This window comes from Musa acuminata, chromosome BXJ3-3, assembly GCF_036884655.1.
Source record: "Musa acuminata AAA Group cultivar baxijiao chromosome BXJ3-3, Cavendish_Baxijiao_AAA, whole genome shotgun sequence".
NCBI classification, from domain to species: Eukaryota; Viridiplantae; Streptophyta; class Magnoliopsida; order Zingiberales; family Musaceae; genus Musa; species Musa acuminata.
Window position 1 is genome coordinate 832,501 of NC_088351.1, and position 17,770 is coordinate 850,270.

Genomic DNA, 17,770 nt, shown 5'->3' on the forward strand with positions numbered 1-17,770 from the left:
TCATGAACCACATCTTGCTGCCAGTCATCGTCCCTCATTGACTCCCCCCGTCGGACGCTAAGACCCTTTCCTGCGTTCTTCTTGGACACATCGTCCTTCATCTGAAACCAAACCTAATTGTCCTTCCGAAACTGACAGTTCCGCTGACAACGCAACCCACATCTTCGTCTGAATCCAAACCTAATCGTCCTTTCGAAACAGACAAATCTGATTCCAAAACTAAAACCGATCCGAAAACATAAAAGAATAAACTACGATATCTTGTTATCGTTGTTGTTATTGTTGTCGTGTATTTTTCTTTTATTATGGTTTTAAAATATTTTTCCTTCTTTCAAATGCACTGTTATATTTATCTTTCAATTCCCAGCAAAACCAAAGACAGCAAAACCAGCGCAGTTCTACACGATTAAGCCACTTCTATCAAACCAAGCGTTGGAAGCTGACAGATAGCAAATTAAATCTTAGATCCCATATCCAAATTGCAAAAAACATCGAGCAAAAATTTAGAAGCAATATCCAGGAAGAAAATAGAGCAATCAATCTTTGTTGTCCCAGACACAAAATCTGGTACTGAACTTCAGCTACTTCTGTCGAGAAAAACTTAATCTAGGCTGCAAGCGATGGCTTCGAGGCAGCAGAAAGCTTGGACCTCCTCTTGGCCAAGCTCTCGCTCCTGCGCTCCCTCTGCTCCTTGAGCCTGGTCGCAAGTAGCTTCTGGTACTCCGCAGCTTCCGACTTGGCCTTGGCGATTCTCTTCTTCTTATCCGCAATCCTGGCACGCTTCCTCTGTAAGGTCAGCGGAGTCACAAGTCTCTGAATCTTGGGTGCCTTGCTACACTTCTTGCCTGCAATGAGTATAAAAAAACCTGATCTCAGCTTCCACACTTCCAAACTATCTCATTGAGGGTAACACTAGTAGGCCAAGAATGCATCCTGCAGCAACCCAATGAGAAAATACTGCAGATGGCTAAATGCATGAGTCTTTTATATTCATGTTAACACGATCTACATCGAAAAGAAACAACACAAACAGTTGCAAACTGGCACCTTCTAAGCACTACATACAGACATGTAATCCTGAAGTTGACAATCTTCTGCTACTTAGTACGATAGACAAAGCCTTGATAAAACTCCAACAAAGATGGTTGCAAATGCAAGAACTACAGATAAACAAGCAAAATCAAAATAAGCACTGATGTTCTATGGTGACCAATAATCTGATAAAAAATAAAGAACACAAATATAACTAATGTTCCGATGCATTATTACATCTATCTTGCCGACAAAATCTAGGGAAAAGTTTGCTTTGTGAAGAAAGTCAAGATAATGTGCTAATAAAAAAAAATACTGGTTAACCTAGCTCAAAATCAGTACCATAATAACTCATGAGATGACCAAGACTATGTAACAATGATAAAGAGTATAAAATCTACAAGCAAAGTATGGTAGTATCCGACTGCACCTGATTTTGTCGTGAAAGTTCGGCGGTATGTGTTCACATACTTGCGAACATCGTCCTCCTTCGAAAGGTTGAATAGTTTGCGAATTTTGGAGGCCCTCTTAGGTCCCCTCATTCTAGGCTTCTCAATGTCAGTCAATCCTGGAAGATCATTCTCACCCTTCTTCACAATAACTAAGTTCAAAACCGACAGATCAGGGCTAACAATGCAACCACGAACTGACTTCCTCCTGCGCTCTCCATTACGTCTACCATACCCACGGAAGCAAGGTGTACCTTTGACAAATCAATCAAAATAAGAAACTATGTAGGGAATAATCAACGTGGTTGTAAAAATCAAATTAACATATTATTACCTCTGTGCAGCAGCAGGCGGACCCGTCCAGGAGTTAGCACTCCCTGCTTCATTGGAAACCCCTGTTTGTCACATCCTCCCATGATTTTGAAAACATAGCCTTTGAATTCCTAAAAAAATGCACATATCTAATAGTTTTATTCTTGTAACCTTCAGAATGGTATTAAACTGAGCTTTCCCAAAACACTTCCAAAAAATTTGCAGCTAAAACATACCTCACCAAGAGCATCCCCGCTGACTTCCTGAGAGATCCTCTTGTCAAAAAATGCTCGACTGTGCAACAAATTATATCACTGTAAGCGTTTGTTCATTATAACAGAATTTGCCCCTACGCTCCACATTATCTTAGCTCATGAAGAATTATAAATGCTTTCATAGCTCAAACTAAAAAACAAACAACACCAGTTACATGTCAAAAGACAAAATCAGATATTACTTAGCTCAGGAAGCTGAGGGAGTAATTGTTCAATTGATAATGTGAAAATATAATGATACAACTATCACATAATCACACTATAATAGAAAAAGCAGTACATTGCACAAAGTTTTACCACTACAAGGTCAAAGAACGTGAGATGGTGTGGCCTTGCATGGTGATTATTTCAACCATGCAAATTAGTGGCACCTAGGTCAACAACATAGTAACCTCATAATTGCATCAAGGCCCACACTCCATAATACTTCAAGTCTTCAAGTAACTTGCAAAAATCCACCAATTAACTAAAATATTTGTGAATGAGATCACATCAAATGCATTCATCACATTACAAACAGCAAGAAAAGTGTCTGACCCTGATCAACCTATGGCTTCTAACTCAATGCTACCCTTTAAATTAAACCTAAAAAGAATTTGAAGACCCAATCAGTCTTCCAATCCTATGCAAAGAAATAACCACGCTCGACAATAATAACATACTACACCAAATAGTGAATCCATTTAATACTACCAACATATCAGGTTCCCAAATCAAAGAAAATATCATTCTCTTTATAGTCACTCAAGTAATTACTTAACCAGTCGTTTATGTACGATAAATCAGTAATATAGATCATTACCTCATTCAAACAATAATTTTGACCATATGAAATGAAGAACAATAACCATTCTTATCAAGAAAAAATTTGAACTCGTAGAACATTCAGATGTACAAGAATGATGCGGAACATAAAACATATAACTCCTAATTCTACGAGATCTTACAGCTTCTGGTCGTCATCGATCTCGAGCTTCTTCTGGCACCCGGTGGTCGGATTCGCAATATTGAACTGAAAAGAATGGCACGATACCAACGTTTGAACTGATCAGAACCTCCTAAATGAGCTCAAAACTAAGCATATAGGAAACGAATCAGCTGTCTGGAGACGTACCTTCATCCTGGACGAAAGAGGCTGCCTTCCTTGCCTCCACGAAGCGGGATTGAGAGAAGAACCGAAGGCTCTCTCGAAGCAACTCCGCCGTTAGGGTTTCTCCGTGTGCTCTCTCGAGCGATCACAGCCCCTTTTATCGTGACGGTGGGAGCCATTCGAAGGTAGAGCTCCCTTGGATCCAGACCGTTCGTATCTTCATCTGATCGATTGGCCTCTACCGTTTGATCATTTCCATGTAGTGCCCAGGCCACCGGTTCGACCGCCGGCCGACCCAAATCGGTCTACTCGATTTGATTCGAGACCCGACTCGGCTACATATCGAACCGAAGCAAACCGCTCTGCACCCGATTGCCATGAAAAATAGGTCATTTTATTTATAAAATTGCTATAAAATTTTATTTTTATGAATGGGAATAAAAATTATTTTATTATAATACTTGCACATGATTTTAGGAAAGTTAATATAGCAAACAATTTTACAAGAAAGTTATTCCATGAAAAGTTTTAAACCTTAAATATTTATTTACATAGCCACCTTTTTTACATTTATTATTAATTATCAAAGAATAAAAATTATTAACACAAAAATAAATAAGAAAATAAATTTTACCAATGGGACTTCAGGAGGCATGTCATTAACATGTAAATTTAAATGCATTGAATATTTTTTATTTTCTACACCCATTTTAAGAAATAATTATTTATTTTCATTTTAAGAAATAATTATTTATTTTTATTTTATTATACTGCATATAAGATGTTCTTACAAGAACTAAACCATGAGACTTACATAGTATTACTGCCTAAGATAAGAGAAGAGGCAAGAGCAATATGTAGTCAACCAGATTTACTTAATCTTGCACGATCAAAATAAAACCATAAAATCTCAACTATTTGAGATCAATTTTATGGATATTTTACCATCGTTGAGATTGAAAAACAAGCCCCAATACATAGATGTTTTTTTAACACAATGTCATCTCGATCTTATGTCTCTTAAAGAAAAACCAAGGATTTTACAATACAAGCACGGAAAATACATCACAACATACTACTCCGAGGACATAAAATACACGTTCACTCTCATATAGCACACACAAAATCTCCACTGGTTTCAATATCATCCATATCTTCATCCATGTCATCCAGCTCTAGACTTCCACCACCAACAAAGAGGCCAAGTATAGGAGAAACCGCGGCAGGCTTCCGTGCCTCTTGAATTATGGCCATGATTTCTTCGATGCTTTGAAATCGATTGTTCGTGTCAACATTCTGCATACCCTTTTGATGTTCGTCAGCAAGCTCAATCGGCAGATTCTTCATGAACCAGGGGTGCTTCTTTATCTCTGGAATAGTTATCCTCTACAAGAAACCAAAATATGTATAAGCAAATCTAATGTGACATTTTAGTGGCTGTCTCAGTTTCCCGATATATATTACACCTAATGTGCTTCTTTAGCTCAGTTACAAAAAGGGGGAAAAAAACTACTATGTTTTCTTCTCGCTCCTTTTATCTCTTATTTCTCTAATTGAAATTTTCTTTTCATTTTTCAATAGCAATTATTATTATTATTATTCTTTACATTGTATTATAGTGAGTAAATTTGTATCTCTGATTTACATTTCACCGGTGCAAACAAGTGGGCTTTCATCCACCACCATTATTTCACGCATTGCACGCACTCCAAACAAAAAATCTGGTCCACTAATTTGATGGCATAGCTTATGATGGCTTTGTCATGCTTAAAATTTAATTAAGAATATTGCTTTTTACCAAACTCAAAGGTGAAAAAAGAACAATATAGCTGTCCCCAAAGAGTTGGGACATTTATGGTTTCTTGTTGTCAACGTAGTAGTTAATCATGAGTCAACATCTATAATCATATTATTTTGTCAATCTTCACTAATCCATTGATTTCTGTAACAAAAATAATAGGCCAACACAGCAGTTTGAGTGTTACCTCTTCAGGATTTGGTACGAATATTCGGGATAAAAGATGCCTGCATTCCATGGAAACTTGCACATGGTCCGGTATCGTGTACTGGACAGTGAGAATCCTCTGACCAACAAAAGATTTGGCTTGAGCAAACACTTACACAGATAACTGAAATGACTTAAATGGCAAGAATGAACCATAAGAACACAGAGATCAAAACCTTATAACCAGGTAAAACAAATCCATTGATAATTATGGCCAATTAGTCCAAAGAAAAAAAAATCTGGTCCAATATCTGGGTCATACCTAAATACCGATGCAACTAGACAAGATCAGCAGCTTTTTAAACATCTGTCAATGAGTACTCACCACAATTGTCTTCCTGAAGTTCTTTGGATCACTTGGATCCCCAAAGGGATAAGCTCCAACCAGCATCACATACAAAGTCACTCCACATGACCAAACATCTGCAATCTGGGGTTTCGCCAACGACTTCATCATTAGCAGCAATGAATCTCAAAACAATGTAAAAGGAAAAAAAAAATGAGCTTACTTTTCCATCGTATTCTCGTTTGGATAGAATCTCTGGGGCAATGTAAGCTGGTGTTCCAACTGTTGATTTTGGTTGAGAATGCAAGAGAGAGGACTACAGGATCCGAAAGAACCTAGTTATGCTTTTCATTGAAAAAAATTGGCATGTGAAAAGTAGGTAGGTACCTTGGAGTAACCAAAATCACAAATTTTAAGACGAGGTGCGCTGCTATCATCCAGGAGAGTGTTCTCTAGTTTAAGATCACGGTGACATATTTGCTGCAGTGTGAAGAACAAGGACATTATCGTGATGTACAAGTTGTTTGAAGTAAAAAATCACTGTAGGACAAACACCAATCTGCACCATGGAATGGCAATAGCTGACTCCAGAGATCAGTTGTTGAAAGAAAAACCTAGCCTGGCAAATTTCATGAGACCACCAAATTAACCGATTAGACACTAACATTTACGTACGAACTATTCGATCAACAAAATGGCCGATTCAGCAATTTCTACCTCATCTTCGGTGAATTTCGCTGCATTGCATATCTTCTCGAAAAGTTCACCACCAGCTGCATATTCCATAACAATGGCTAGATGTGTTGGCGTTAACAAGACCTGAGAGTCAATTCTGGTTAATTTTGGTCATATAAGCAAAGACATAGCCATTGTTAAGTTTTTGGTTGATAAGAAATCTTAGCATGTCAAAAGATAAAAGACTTATAAGAACACGACAATGGGTACCTCTTTGAATCGAATTATATTTGGATGCTTCAGTGATCTGTGATTCATGATCTCCCTCTGAACATGCTCATCAATCTGTCATTAAACAAGCATGCGGAAGGCACATATATGAAAGAGGAAAAGCTCAGCATCAAAAGGAACTGATGAGAAATTAGAAACCAGTGAGAATCTAAATCTAGAACAAAATCAGCTAATATGTAGGCAATCCAAGTAAGAACAAACTGCCCAAATTCAACATAGATGACATAATACTATCACCAACCTGGGTTTTCAAATTGGATTTTTCAGATGTCTCTCATAAAAGAAAAAAAATGAACTAATCAAACCACAAAAAATTATAGCTGAAATTGTATTTTATATTGCATAGAACATGTCCTACAATATGTTAATTCTATTGATTGCAGTCAATCCATCGAAAAAAAGCTTAAGCCGGTAGATGAGATGGGATCTGTTCATTTATATTCTTTAACACTTCTGATCAATACGCTGTCAATCCATCTAAAAGCTCGAGCCAGTAGATGAGGCACGATCAATCCATTTCCATTCACAATGAAAACAGCCGAACAATAAGAATCAGGAAGAAACTGGAGATGAATTGCCTAAAAATTATGCACCAAATAGAACTAAGAAGTCGCCTAAATGCAATTTTTAAGAAGAATCCAAGAACTACACAATCAGAGAAACCTTGTGCCCCCTCTCAAGGAACTTCACAGCAAAGAGCTCATTGGTGAACACGTCTCTAACCAGCTTGGCCACTCCGAAGTTACCAGAACCAAGGTCTCTCAGCACCTCATACCGCTCCATCCTTCTGACAGACAACAAAGCTGCTCGTTGCCTTCGCCTGCTCTTCTACCAGAGCAGAGGGATACGGAGGAAGAAGGGGACGAGATGAGCGGCGACCGGGAAGAGTGGGGTTCGAGAGAGGAACACTTCGGTGGCACTGCGCATGGGAAGTGGAGCTGCGCGACTGTTAAAATATTCGTCGCTGCTGCTGCATGCTGAGCGCCGTGTTACGGTGGGCTTGTCTCCGCACGACGCTTGCCGAACTCCAATTGCTCCCCCATTTCGCAAATCAAAAACAAAAACATAAAACATAAAACGTAAAAAATACTTTGTCTGTGTCGGCGTAAAGACTTATCCTACGGTCCCATCCGACCCCGTTTGCGTACCTGCTTCGTGATGGAAAACGATGGGTCCCACATGAGTTACGGTTGTATTATATATATATATATATATATATAATATAAGTCTCGTAAAAAAAAAATCTCTGATAAATATATATATATATATATATATATATATATAAGCCATTTGGGTCCAATGCACCGGAGAACAGCGACAAGATGTGGTTTTGCCATATCTCGCTGCGACCCCAAACCCCGACAAGATAAAAAGCCATAGCACGTCTAGTTGTTATCCCAAGCAATTATAGCTTCTCATTATTACATTTCGAATACTGTAGCGTAACCAATCACCTCAACAATTGGATTCCGATACATTGAATGGAAAAGCATGCATACACATCCATCTGATTTGTTTTATTTATCCTTTTAATCTTATAATTTTTTATAATTAACTTATGCGTATAACCCAACAAAACCTCCTCTGCTTACAAAGATTTACTTTTTTTTTTTCTCTCATTCATCATTTTAATTTTTTTCTATATCATCTAAATACATAACTTTTTACACATCTTGGTAAGAAATCTATATAATTGATCCTATTATATTTAAATTATATATTATTATATAGGATAAACAAATAATAAATCTCAAAGAGAGGTGCTTGAGCTTTCGGATCCTCTCCGATTATTCTCTCGACCTGTTATGATCGGACCGCTCATATTGGATACATCAATGGGATGCACCGCGGACATGGCTATTGGAGGGTTTCTTTTGGAATTACATTTGGAGATAATCCCCAATGAAACTTTTTCTTCTTCTTTAAAAGCCGCTTTTCCCGCTCCTTTTCTTGTCCTCCTGCCTCTTATTTCAAATCTGGTCACTTCTTGAGTTCGTTGGTCGGCGGAGGAGGAGGCGACGTTGGAGTCGATGGAGAAGGTGACGGGGGACCATGGAGGAGCGCGACCTCCTATCGGTCGCCTACGAGAACGTCGTCGGCGCCATCCGCGCCTCGAATCGTCTCCTTCATGAAGCAGAAGGATCAGAGTTCGGTAACGGGTCGGCGTCGCCGGATCCATGGCTACTGAGCCAAGATCCAGACCGAGCTTGGCATCCTCTGCCTCGGCGCTGGTTCGAGGTTTACAATGTCATGAAGTGCCACGACCGACGCCTACCCGGCCGTGTTCAAGATCGGCTTCGGCAATAGCTACGCCGCCTACAGATCCGTCCAGGTACTTACTCGTTCGATCTCCTAGCCCATCCGAGGCGTCGTGTTCGTGGCTGATCCAATCATGATCGCGATCGCCTTATTTTGTCATCAGATCGCAGGATCGAATTGCTTGATCTTACTTTGTTACCTAGATTTTTATGATTTCTTGATATTTGATGTAGGACCTCAGGGCTAGATAAGACCATGCTTAGTCTTGGGGACAATGGGATGTTAACTAGATTTTTCTGATTTCTTGATATTTGATGGAGGATTTCAGGGCGAGATAAGGCCATGCTGAGTCTTGGGGACATTGGGATGTCGATCTGGCAGTCGCTTGCGAACCTTGCAATAAGATGATGCTCAAGATGACCGCCTAAGCATCCAATCACGTTGAGGCTGTGGCACAACTTTAAGGTGTTACATCACTCTGCTGTCAGATCCGTCGATCATTCAGGAGAGGCACATCTTTAAGGTGCCAAGTGTTTTTATTGTCGTATGTTGGATCATCAATGTTCTGTTTCTTGATTTTGCTAGTTACCACTGCGTAGATCACAATGCTAGTCTTTTTCAATCTAGTATATGCTTATCCTGTGACTAATCTCTTGTTTGTGTTTGCGTTTGAGATCTAGAAGTTGTTAATTAAAGGTAGGCAAAAATGCAAATGTAATCAACTAACAATTCTGTTTGATATATATGTAATGTTGATATTTGATGCTTTGTGATGTCAACAAAGTAGTTTAGTTGTATATAGATATGTGTATTTATATGATACCGTTAAGCTCTGATCGACTTCTTATTTCTAAGACTTAAGTTTTATATTTTTCAATCTAGCATATGCTGATCCTGTGACTAATCTCTTGTTTGTGTTTGTGTTTGAGATCTAGAAGTTGTTAGTTGTATGAACTCATGATGGCTATCTTACTCATTTTCTGACCGACCGATCCCGTTAGGCATTTTACGGAGCAATTGCAGGGCTGGATACCCTAAGAGAGGAATGCTAAGTTATGTTTCATCGTGCCAGCACTGGAAGAATCCAATTCATTGTGGTGGACGTGTTTTCAATGGGAGGATGGAGGAAATGAGATTAAATAACCAACCAAACGTGAAACAAACAGTAGGTAGATTTCTTTCTTCAATCTCTTCAGTGTCTCCTAGATTCAGATTGTCTTTTCTATGTGGTTCTCTATCATCTTTGAGTGCTCCATCTCTCCCATCGAATCTCTTTTTTGTGGTTTCTTTTGCATCAATAATTCTACTACCATTATGAATTTGAATTTGTGAATGACGCTCTATAACTGATTTGTTAGCTGGAGACCATTTTTTACGTTGCAATGACCTGTCAAGTGATTTGTACTGTTAAACACGGTACACATTTATGTGGTTTTTTCCTGTGAACGGGCCCTTTTTTTCCCCCTTCTTTTTCTCATTCTGGTTTAGTTGCAGATATTTTTTTTCTTGTGGATTCCAGAAGCTCTTTTCTAGGTTTTGGGGGTGTGTGAAATTTGCCTGTTCTGCAGTGACGGCTTGTGGCTTTCTCGTTTAGGTCGGTATGAACGTTGTTTCAGTTTTCGTGTGTTAAAAGAATAACTACTGGCCACAGCGATGTCTCTCAAGATATATAGCGAGGCCATCTACTACCCTTGTTTCCACCTAGCATACATTTATCTTGTTCTGAGATATTCATGTGATAGGAGGTAACTCGATTGGCTACTTCGATGTGTCTCACGTTATAAGGTAGTATTGCAAGGTCGTTGAACCAATTGAACCATACTTGATTCCTCCATGCATATTCTCATCTTGTTCTTTTGATGATTCCTGTGTTCGCATTTATCTTCATCCTCTCGTGTGCGGTTCATTGTGTTCTATGTTGATTGTTCGTGATTGTCGTGTCTTGGAATCTTTATGCTCAATCCACAATCATTCGATTGTGGTAATAACATGTCAACCCATTGCGGTTGGGATGGTAAAGCCAAAGAGATATGCCAATGATTTCCGAGTGATCCTATCATGAGATCAGGATTATATAATAATTCATTGCTCAATGACATCTGAGTTGATTCTTTTACTTGGAAGTTAGCTACTTTCACTCTGCGCATTGTAGTGGCTCGTATGGTATGATTTTATATATGCTGTACATCCTGTCTTGTGTTTGATCTAATGAGGCACTTATGGCAAAGGGGCTTTGATTTCTTGGTGGTGGCTGTGCATGTGCTTTTTCCATTGGTTGATTATTCTTCTTGTTATCCTCATGTTTCTTAAATACCACTACATACATATGTTGTGCTCCTCAGTTATGATAAGTAGTGTCAACCTGGTGACGTTGGTTTCGACAATACCAGAAATGGAGCAGGCAGTGATCACCAAAACGTTTACTGATAACATCATATCAACAGACCTGGTCTCCTTGCTCGATCATCGTCAATGAGAAGAAAGTTTTCCCAAGTGCCAGCGGCAATATCTCTGTTACCTCAAAATACCTAAAGGAATTGTCAGAGCCTGACAGGGTGAGTATCGACACGCTGTACTGTTAAATAAAGATTGCTGAATTGGCCGATGTTCATTTCACTTTTATAGTCCAGCCTAATTTCACCAAGGTACGACATGCGAATCTATTCATCTGTTTCTGTTGCTGTGAAGAATTAAGTTTCATGTTCTTAAATTTGTTGTATATCCACGATCAAGCAATTTTTGGTGTGCTATTTTGCAGTACCTGATGGTGTACTGTAGATCGATAAATTTATTGAACTTCAGCAATCGACTGGATGCGATAAACACGTGGACGAAGCTATAGTTTTGTTCCATTCTCTGCTCTCCGTCCTGCATATATCTCAGGCGTTCAAGTTGGGTAACCTCTCCTCTATCTTCTCCCTATTTTAACATCATCAAATACAATTGCCAATTTGGGTTTGCAAGAATAGTAGTGGGTTAAACTATGCGTTCCAGTACCTACTTTATCTTTTTTTCCCATGTTATGACTTCTCAATCCGGTTTCTTAAATTACGTTGACCTGCCTGGAAGGCGATGAGGATTACCTGTTCGGTTCAACTTTACCTTCCTTTTTTACAGGAAGAACATATATCTTGTCCACAAAGAAAAAATCCATAACAAGCACAATAAAAAACATCTCTGATCTCAATTGAAACTTCGATTCTAGTGTCTAGATCAAAAGCAGGTTTTTTACAAGATCTCAACCTATCTCTCATATACCTTTCTCAAACACATTAAACACAAACTCTCTTTTAGGGAACGAACTGTCTATCCAATAAAAAAAAGGGGGGGGGGGGGGGGGGGCCGTAATACTAACAAGGAAACAGAAAACATAAAATCTTTGAACCAGGACCTTGTTCCGACACCATTCCTTTTTTTTTCCCTTTATCTTCTCATTGAATCGCACGGTTGGAAAATGAACGGGAAGGAAACATAGATCAGAACCTCGCCCACTTAGTAGCAGTCTTTATCTTTCATGATCCTAGAATGTAATATCTTATCATCCACCTCTCTCCTCCTGTCAGATCCGATCAGCAGCTTCGACCAGAAGCTCCCTTCCTTTCTCCTCTTCTTCTCCTTCTCCTTTCCAACCTCTCTCTTCTTCCCGTTGTTCTCATCTCCTGGTCTTCCGATCATGAAGGCCAGCGACCGGCTCTTCTTCAGCGGCCTGTGCTTGAGGAGCCTTGCGGTCGGGAATTGATTGGGAGGGGAGGAAGCCGCAGAAGAGAGGTTGGGGTCTGGAGAAGAGGAGGTAGCAGAAGAAGCCAGAGTGGTGGAGGTAGAGGACGAGGCTGCGAGTTGAGACAGCCGATCCCTGAGGCAGAAGGGGCACACCCCTTTGGACTGCCTATGCTCTGGGTGCCTCCTGCACCTCTCCTCTATCTCTGATCTCCCCATGATTTGCTTCTCTCTTAGCGTCTGCAACTTTCTTCGATCTCTTATATCCATGGGAATTAACTCTCGTTCACATGCTCCAGAGAGAGCGAGAGCGAGAGAGAGAGAGAGAGAGATGAGGTGAGCTCCTAGGATTCTCCTCCTTTTTCATCTCTTTCCTAATTTCACTCGGTTCCTGGTCGTGCTTTGCCTGTCGATTATTGGGTTGCTGGCTTTATCTGGTGATAGATCACCTAAAGTGTGGAAAAAGAACATGGACCCAGCAGCCTAATTTGATTATCTTACACTCCAATGCTGACACTTTACTCAGCAAAGTTTGCAAGGGAGCATCGTATTTAATCCGGAAAATAAAGGTTTCCAACTCGGGGACTGGTCCAGAGAAAGTGGAGTGTCTCAAGATCTATCTCCTCGTTTGTCCTTCATCCACTGCAAACCGTCTCCATCTCATGGTTTGACATTTGACGAGGTGACCTTCATATAAAATCTCATCATTTCTTCATATTCTTAATTATCTTCATGGCTTTTACTTGCAAATCATAGTTGCTCTACACATTTAAGTTAGCCACGATATCATTAGAGTAATTGCGGAAATAAAATTATAAAAGAGTATGCATCATATTTGTTTTTGTAGCTTTACGCATTGTTTTAATTACCCTATTCTGTCTGTATGAATTCCCTTTTTTAAGCCCTCGAAATCATATTACAATTATTATCATTGTTTTAACATCATCCCGTGCCATCTGAAGTCTGCGTCTGACCAATTAATTCTGGTTGATAGCTACATATTAACCATACAAAAAATCTGGTTCTGTCGAAGGAAGCTGGAGGCTCCATGGTTGATCAAGGCCGTCCTTGTCGTTGTCCACTGCAAGAACGGTCGATATTGCTTCAGCCGGCGTCCCCTTGGTGTCGTTTGTGATCGGACGGGAAGAATTCGCTGATACCCCCACCGATCTGGCTCTGCCTTTGCCGACACTAATCGGCATGCGACATAATTCAGACAATGATAACGAAGGTAAGAAGGAAAACTTGCAATCAGATTTTCTTTTTCAACTAATTTCTTTCCATTACATTAAACAATCGACAAAAATATACAAGAAAAGGTAGTGGCTAATGTTAAAATACCTTTTTAGGTTTTGAGTAAGAGAAGATTTTAATTGACTTATAAGGTATGATTATCTTCGGATCAAACATTTTTGGATTGGTGACTTAAGTCCAATATGCCAATATATTAGTTATCCATCCATTAGATCCAATCATAATAAGTGATTCCAGTAGAGAAATATTATCCGTAGACGGGTCTTATGTTTTGATCAGAAGGTATGTAAAAAGTGTAGAGTTATCATTGTTTTGAGTTGGGTTTCGCATGCATCCGAAGAAATGTTCCTGCAACATCCAATGGAGTACGTTGCGTTTAGCGTCAACACTTGGCTCAGTGCTTGCGGTTTCTTGTTTGATTTAGGACATCACACTCTAATTGGTCTAGAGGTGGGGGTGTGTGGATGAATGTGTTGTAATATAAGAATAACAAATAAAATGTTAACTGTTTACGGTTACAGCTAATTTTCTTTTTTATCCTAACACGTGAATTATGGAGGCTGTAGGTTCCCATCATGCACGGACGTTTGGTACCCGGGGACCAGTCAGAGAGGCGCACGTGTAAGGGGCAGGACGGCTGGAGTGACAGCTAAGTTCCGTAATTTTTGAAGTTTTGGTACGGGTACGAGACAGCATGTCACCGGTGGGTCCGTTCCAATCTAAACACACACGCCAGAGAAAGTGACGGTTGGTCAGCTGCTGTTGCTACGGCCTCATTTCGGATCTGCAAAACTCACAGGTGTGACATAGGTTGGGCCTCTCCTACTTTGGAACATGCATAGGTGACCGTGAACCGAGCCTTCCGCCCCCCCGACTGTGGTAGCTCAGTTCGTTTGGGACTGCAGGCGTTGTCACCGGTTGTTGACAGCCAAGCTGGTGTTGCTACTTCCACATGGGGTAGGATTGGTAAATTACCCCTTCTCACTGTGCACCAGAGGGGTAATTTCTGTGACTTACGATGTTCGATGTAGCTTATTATTTAGAGTATTTTTAAAAAAATTAAAATAATTGACAATTCTCTATTCATATTTTTAAAAAAATTAATAAAATAATTTTACTATTTACCGTTCTTGATTTTATACTTGTTTCTTTCATTTCTTATATCTATGTGATCATCACCTATGCACTTTGTTGTTGTCTCAGTTGTCATTTGTCGCTCCACCACCACCCCCACCCCAAGTTGATAGTTGCCCTTTCTTGTCGAAATGTCGATCCCTCTTTGGCCCACGCTTGTCATCAATTGTCGTTCCCTAAATTATACTCTCTCAACTCATGTTTCGATTTCACTCATTACCCTCTCAACCTTTTTTTAAGGAGGAGAGGAAGAAGAAGAGGGAGAATATTTATGTCTATTTTATAAAAAAAATAAATATTATTTAAAAAAAAAGAATATTATAAATAGTAAAAATATTATAAAAAATAATATCTTATTCGATGACCATGGTAACATCTATCATACATCCAGGACTGTCGAGTCCATTTGAACATTCAATAAAATAATGTGACTCTCAAATAATAAACAAAGACTTACGAAAAAAAAAATCTTGCTTCGTTAAACCAATAAATACTGTAGGAGACTCCAACAAAAATATGTTTTCTCTTGCTTTTTTAGTAATAATATCTATGTTGGATTGGACTTTAATATTGTTTGAGATGATTTTCGTGCGTATAGAACTTAAGCAATTTTATCCTCTATCATCATACGGCTGGAGAAGATTAGTGTCTACAAATCCAACTATTACCGTTGGTCATTACTCTACTAGTGAGGTAAATTCATCGGAGAAACCATAGTTAGTCTCACAAAAAAATTGACGTCAATGTCTTGTTTTGTGGAGAGTTAACGATCACTTGGGTCACAACAAGACCATATGAGTGCACGTCGGATTGAATAATTCATCTTAGGTTAATGTTACTGTGGTGATCTCATCAGGCTGTGCTGATCGTGGGGTCTGCAGAGGAGTCTTAATATTTCAGTTAATCTGTAATCAATCTCTAATGAGATCCTATTTAGTATCCTATTGTTTGGAGAGTAGGAGAGACACGAAAGTGTGCAACTTTTATACTCTATTGTCACAAGGTTGCAGAAGATTAGTATCTATAGATCCAAATGCTATTTTCTACCTTTTTGATCTAAGTGATATGCAAATATATCAATAGAAGCCACATAGTCTTACACCTTAAAGAATCGACTTCATATTACCGTGTCAACTATACAGACCACGGCTCTCTTGTTTTTGTGACTGGTAGAGAGTACATGGCTCACTTAGGGCTATTTGTGGATTCACAAATAGCTATAGAGGGCCACGATCAACTTATGAGAAATAATAATAATAATAATAATAATAATAATAATAATAATAATAATAATAAAATTCAACCGTTCAAGAAGCCTCAATGATACAAAAAAAAAAGGGGCACAGAGGAGGACTTGGCATTGTGTAAAGAATCCCCACCGTAGGCCACCCTGCTCTGCCCACTGCACATGGTTTTATTCTTGTTCTACTGTACACGATTAGTACAAGCAGGCCTCATAATTGCTATGTTTCTGTGGGAGTGACACGGTGAAGTTCAGTGACAACTTCATCGAATCTCAGCGACAGGTTATTGGTTAACATGGCCATGATAATACCATCACTAGCTATTCCTCCATCTATCTATCTATACACAACCAACAGTAAAGCCAGACTAGCTACCTACCTGCCTACCTATTCCTCCCTTTCTTTTCCCATGTTTATTATCTAAGAACATAAATCGATTAGCATGTCTTAGCTAACATCTTAAGTTTTTTAGATTAATCAAAAAAACAAAAAAAACGTTGTTATAAAAAGCTTATCAAGATCATACATTAGAAAAATATATTTTCGATCAATTTAAATATTACCTATTAGATTTGAGTGAAGTCATTCTCTCTTCCAACGATGCGGGAGCATTGAGTTTATCTTAATTTTGTCCTACTTTTATTCATTCCCTTGTTTATTTGTAGGTGTAATCTCAAATTCTTTTAGAAAATATATATCACTAGTAATGTTCGAGAAATAAAGTAAATCATGATGTTCACGGAAATATAACTCTAGTCACCCATGAGTTCAAATAAGAATTTCAATATGGTTGTATATGTCATGACTCTATTAAATATAAAGTACTGAACTACTAATTGTCAAGAAATGAAAGATTACAAGTATAATCCTCTCTCAAATAGTAGTGACAAATACTACTAGTAGAAGATCTAAAACCATAAAGGAAGAAGAAACCTAAGTGAAAATGAAAACTACTATATCGAACTTTCAAGATACTTAATGAAATCTTGAACTCCATCTCTAAACTTGAATAATCTAAGACTTAGGTACTCTACACCTGGGTGATTTAGGTATAGGATGATACCTTAATATATGATAAAATCATCTTATCTTACAATATTCACATTTATTTAGTTTTATAGAGGCTCCCCTATCTTATCTAATCAGGTTTTCTAAAACTCAATTTTATCAATTCCCTATGGAATAAAGCCCTTAAAAACTCTCCAAATGACAGCTTTAATTTTCGCATATATCACTGTACAGAGCCTCAAAATGTATAGAGACTGAACTACTTATATCACTGTAATTTGTCTTACCATGCAACTTCGAGGTCAAAGGGAAGAACAATGATAGCCATTCTTTCTTGTAGGGAACTCCAAGAAACAATGGTAGCCATTCATAAACAGATGGCTTCAATCACCTTCTCGTCTCAAAGATTGCCTCAGCCTTGTGAGCCGACACTGCCATCGCTTGTGAGGCCTGACATCTTGCCATCTCAACCCTACTTTATTACTCTCCTCTCTGAACCACTCGTGGTCGGCTAATTAGCGATCGAACTCGATCGATGACTGATGCAATGCATCCATGTTCATTCATCGACATGAAGGACATCATCAAAAGGGTTGCAGAAAGATGGCCTGCCGGTGCCGGGCATCCCGGACCGCATCAGCCGCGCAAGAACAGCCGAGCATCGGAAATCGATGCGCCACGCACAATCCGAAAGGAAAGCAGTAGCAAGAACGAATCATCCAAGAATCGGGAGAAACCC

General features: G+C 39.0%; 3 protein-coding genes and 1 long non-coding RNA gene across 12 annotated transcripts; 1 reads left to right on the top strand and 3 right to left on the bottom strand.

The window, feature by feature from the left end:
• Window positions 1–445: 445 nt before the first annotated feature.
• Window positions 446–3,312, bottom strand: LOC103977184 (small ribosomal subunit protein eS6). Its single transcript, XM_009392633.3, has 6 exons — window positions 3,183–3,312; window positions 3,016–3,080; window positions 2,030–2,087; window positions 1,816–1,924; window positions 1,463–1,735; window positions 446–845 (listed from the first exon to the last, which is right to left on the bottom strand). Exons 1-6 carry the CDS (start codon window positions 3,186–3,188, stop codon window positions 607–609), a joined length of 750 nt encoding a protein of 249 aa, XP_009390908.1. The 5' UTR covers window positions 3,189–3,312; the 3' UTR covers window positions 446–606.
• An 802-nt stretch (window positions 3,313–4,114) lies between these two features.
• Window positions 4,115–7,450, bottom strand: LOC135633065 (serine/threonine-protein kinase SAPK2-like). The gene is made up of 9 exons (XM_065142129.1): window positions 7,079–7,450; window positions 6,395–6,469; window positions 6,167–6,268; window positions 6,015–6,068; window positions 5,837–5,929; window positions 5,673–5,765; window positions 5,489–5,593; window positions 5,144–5,242; window positions 4,115–4,544 (listed from the first exon to the last, which is right to left on the bottom strand). The coding sequence occupies exons 1-9, from the start codon at window positions 7,196–7,198 to the stop codon at window positions 4,266–4,268; spliced, it is 1,020 nt and encodes a 339-aa protein (XP_064998201.1). The 5' UTR covers window positions 7,199–7,450; the 3' UTR covers window positions 4,115–4,265.
• A 940-nt stretch (window positions 7,451–8,390) lies between these two features.
• On the top strand, window positions 8,391–14,720 carry LOC103977182 (uncharacterized). 9 transcript variants are annotated; one of them, XR_010495250.1, is made up of 7 exons: window positions 8,391–8,747; window positions 9,003–9,197; window positions 9,676–9,843; window positions 11,065–11,319; window positions 11,433–11,565; window positions 13,386–13,622; window positions 14,205–14,720. It is a non-coding gene; the product is annotated as an uncharacterized LOC103977182 (long non-coding RNA). The 9 variants fall into 9 exon arrangements; XR_010495251.1 differs by having other exon boundaries at window positions 11,065–11,229; XR_010495254.1 differs by having other exon boundaries at window positions 11,017–11,565.
• Window positions 11,840–12,893, bottom strand: LOC103977181 (uncharacterized). The gene has a single exon (XM_065144416.1). It carries the CDS (start codon window positions 12,659–12,661, stop codon window positions 12,167–12,169), a length of 495 nt encoding a protein of 164 aa, XP_065000488.1. The 5' UTR covers window positions 12,662–12,893; the 3' UTR covers window positions 11,840–12,166.
• Window positions 14,721–17,770: the final 3,050 nt, after the last annotated feature.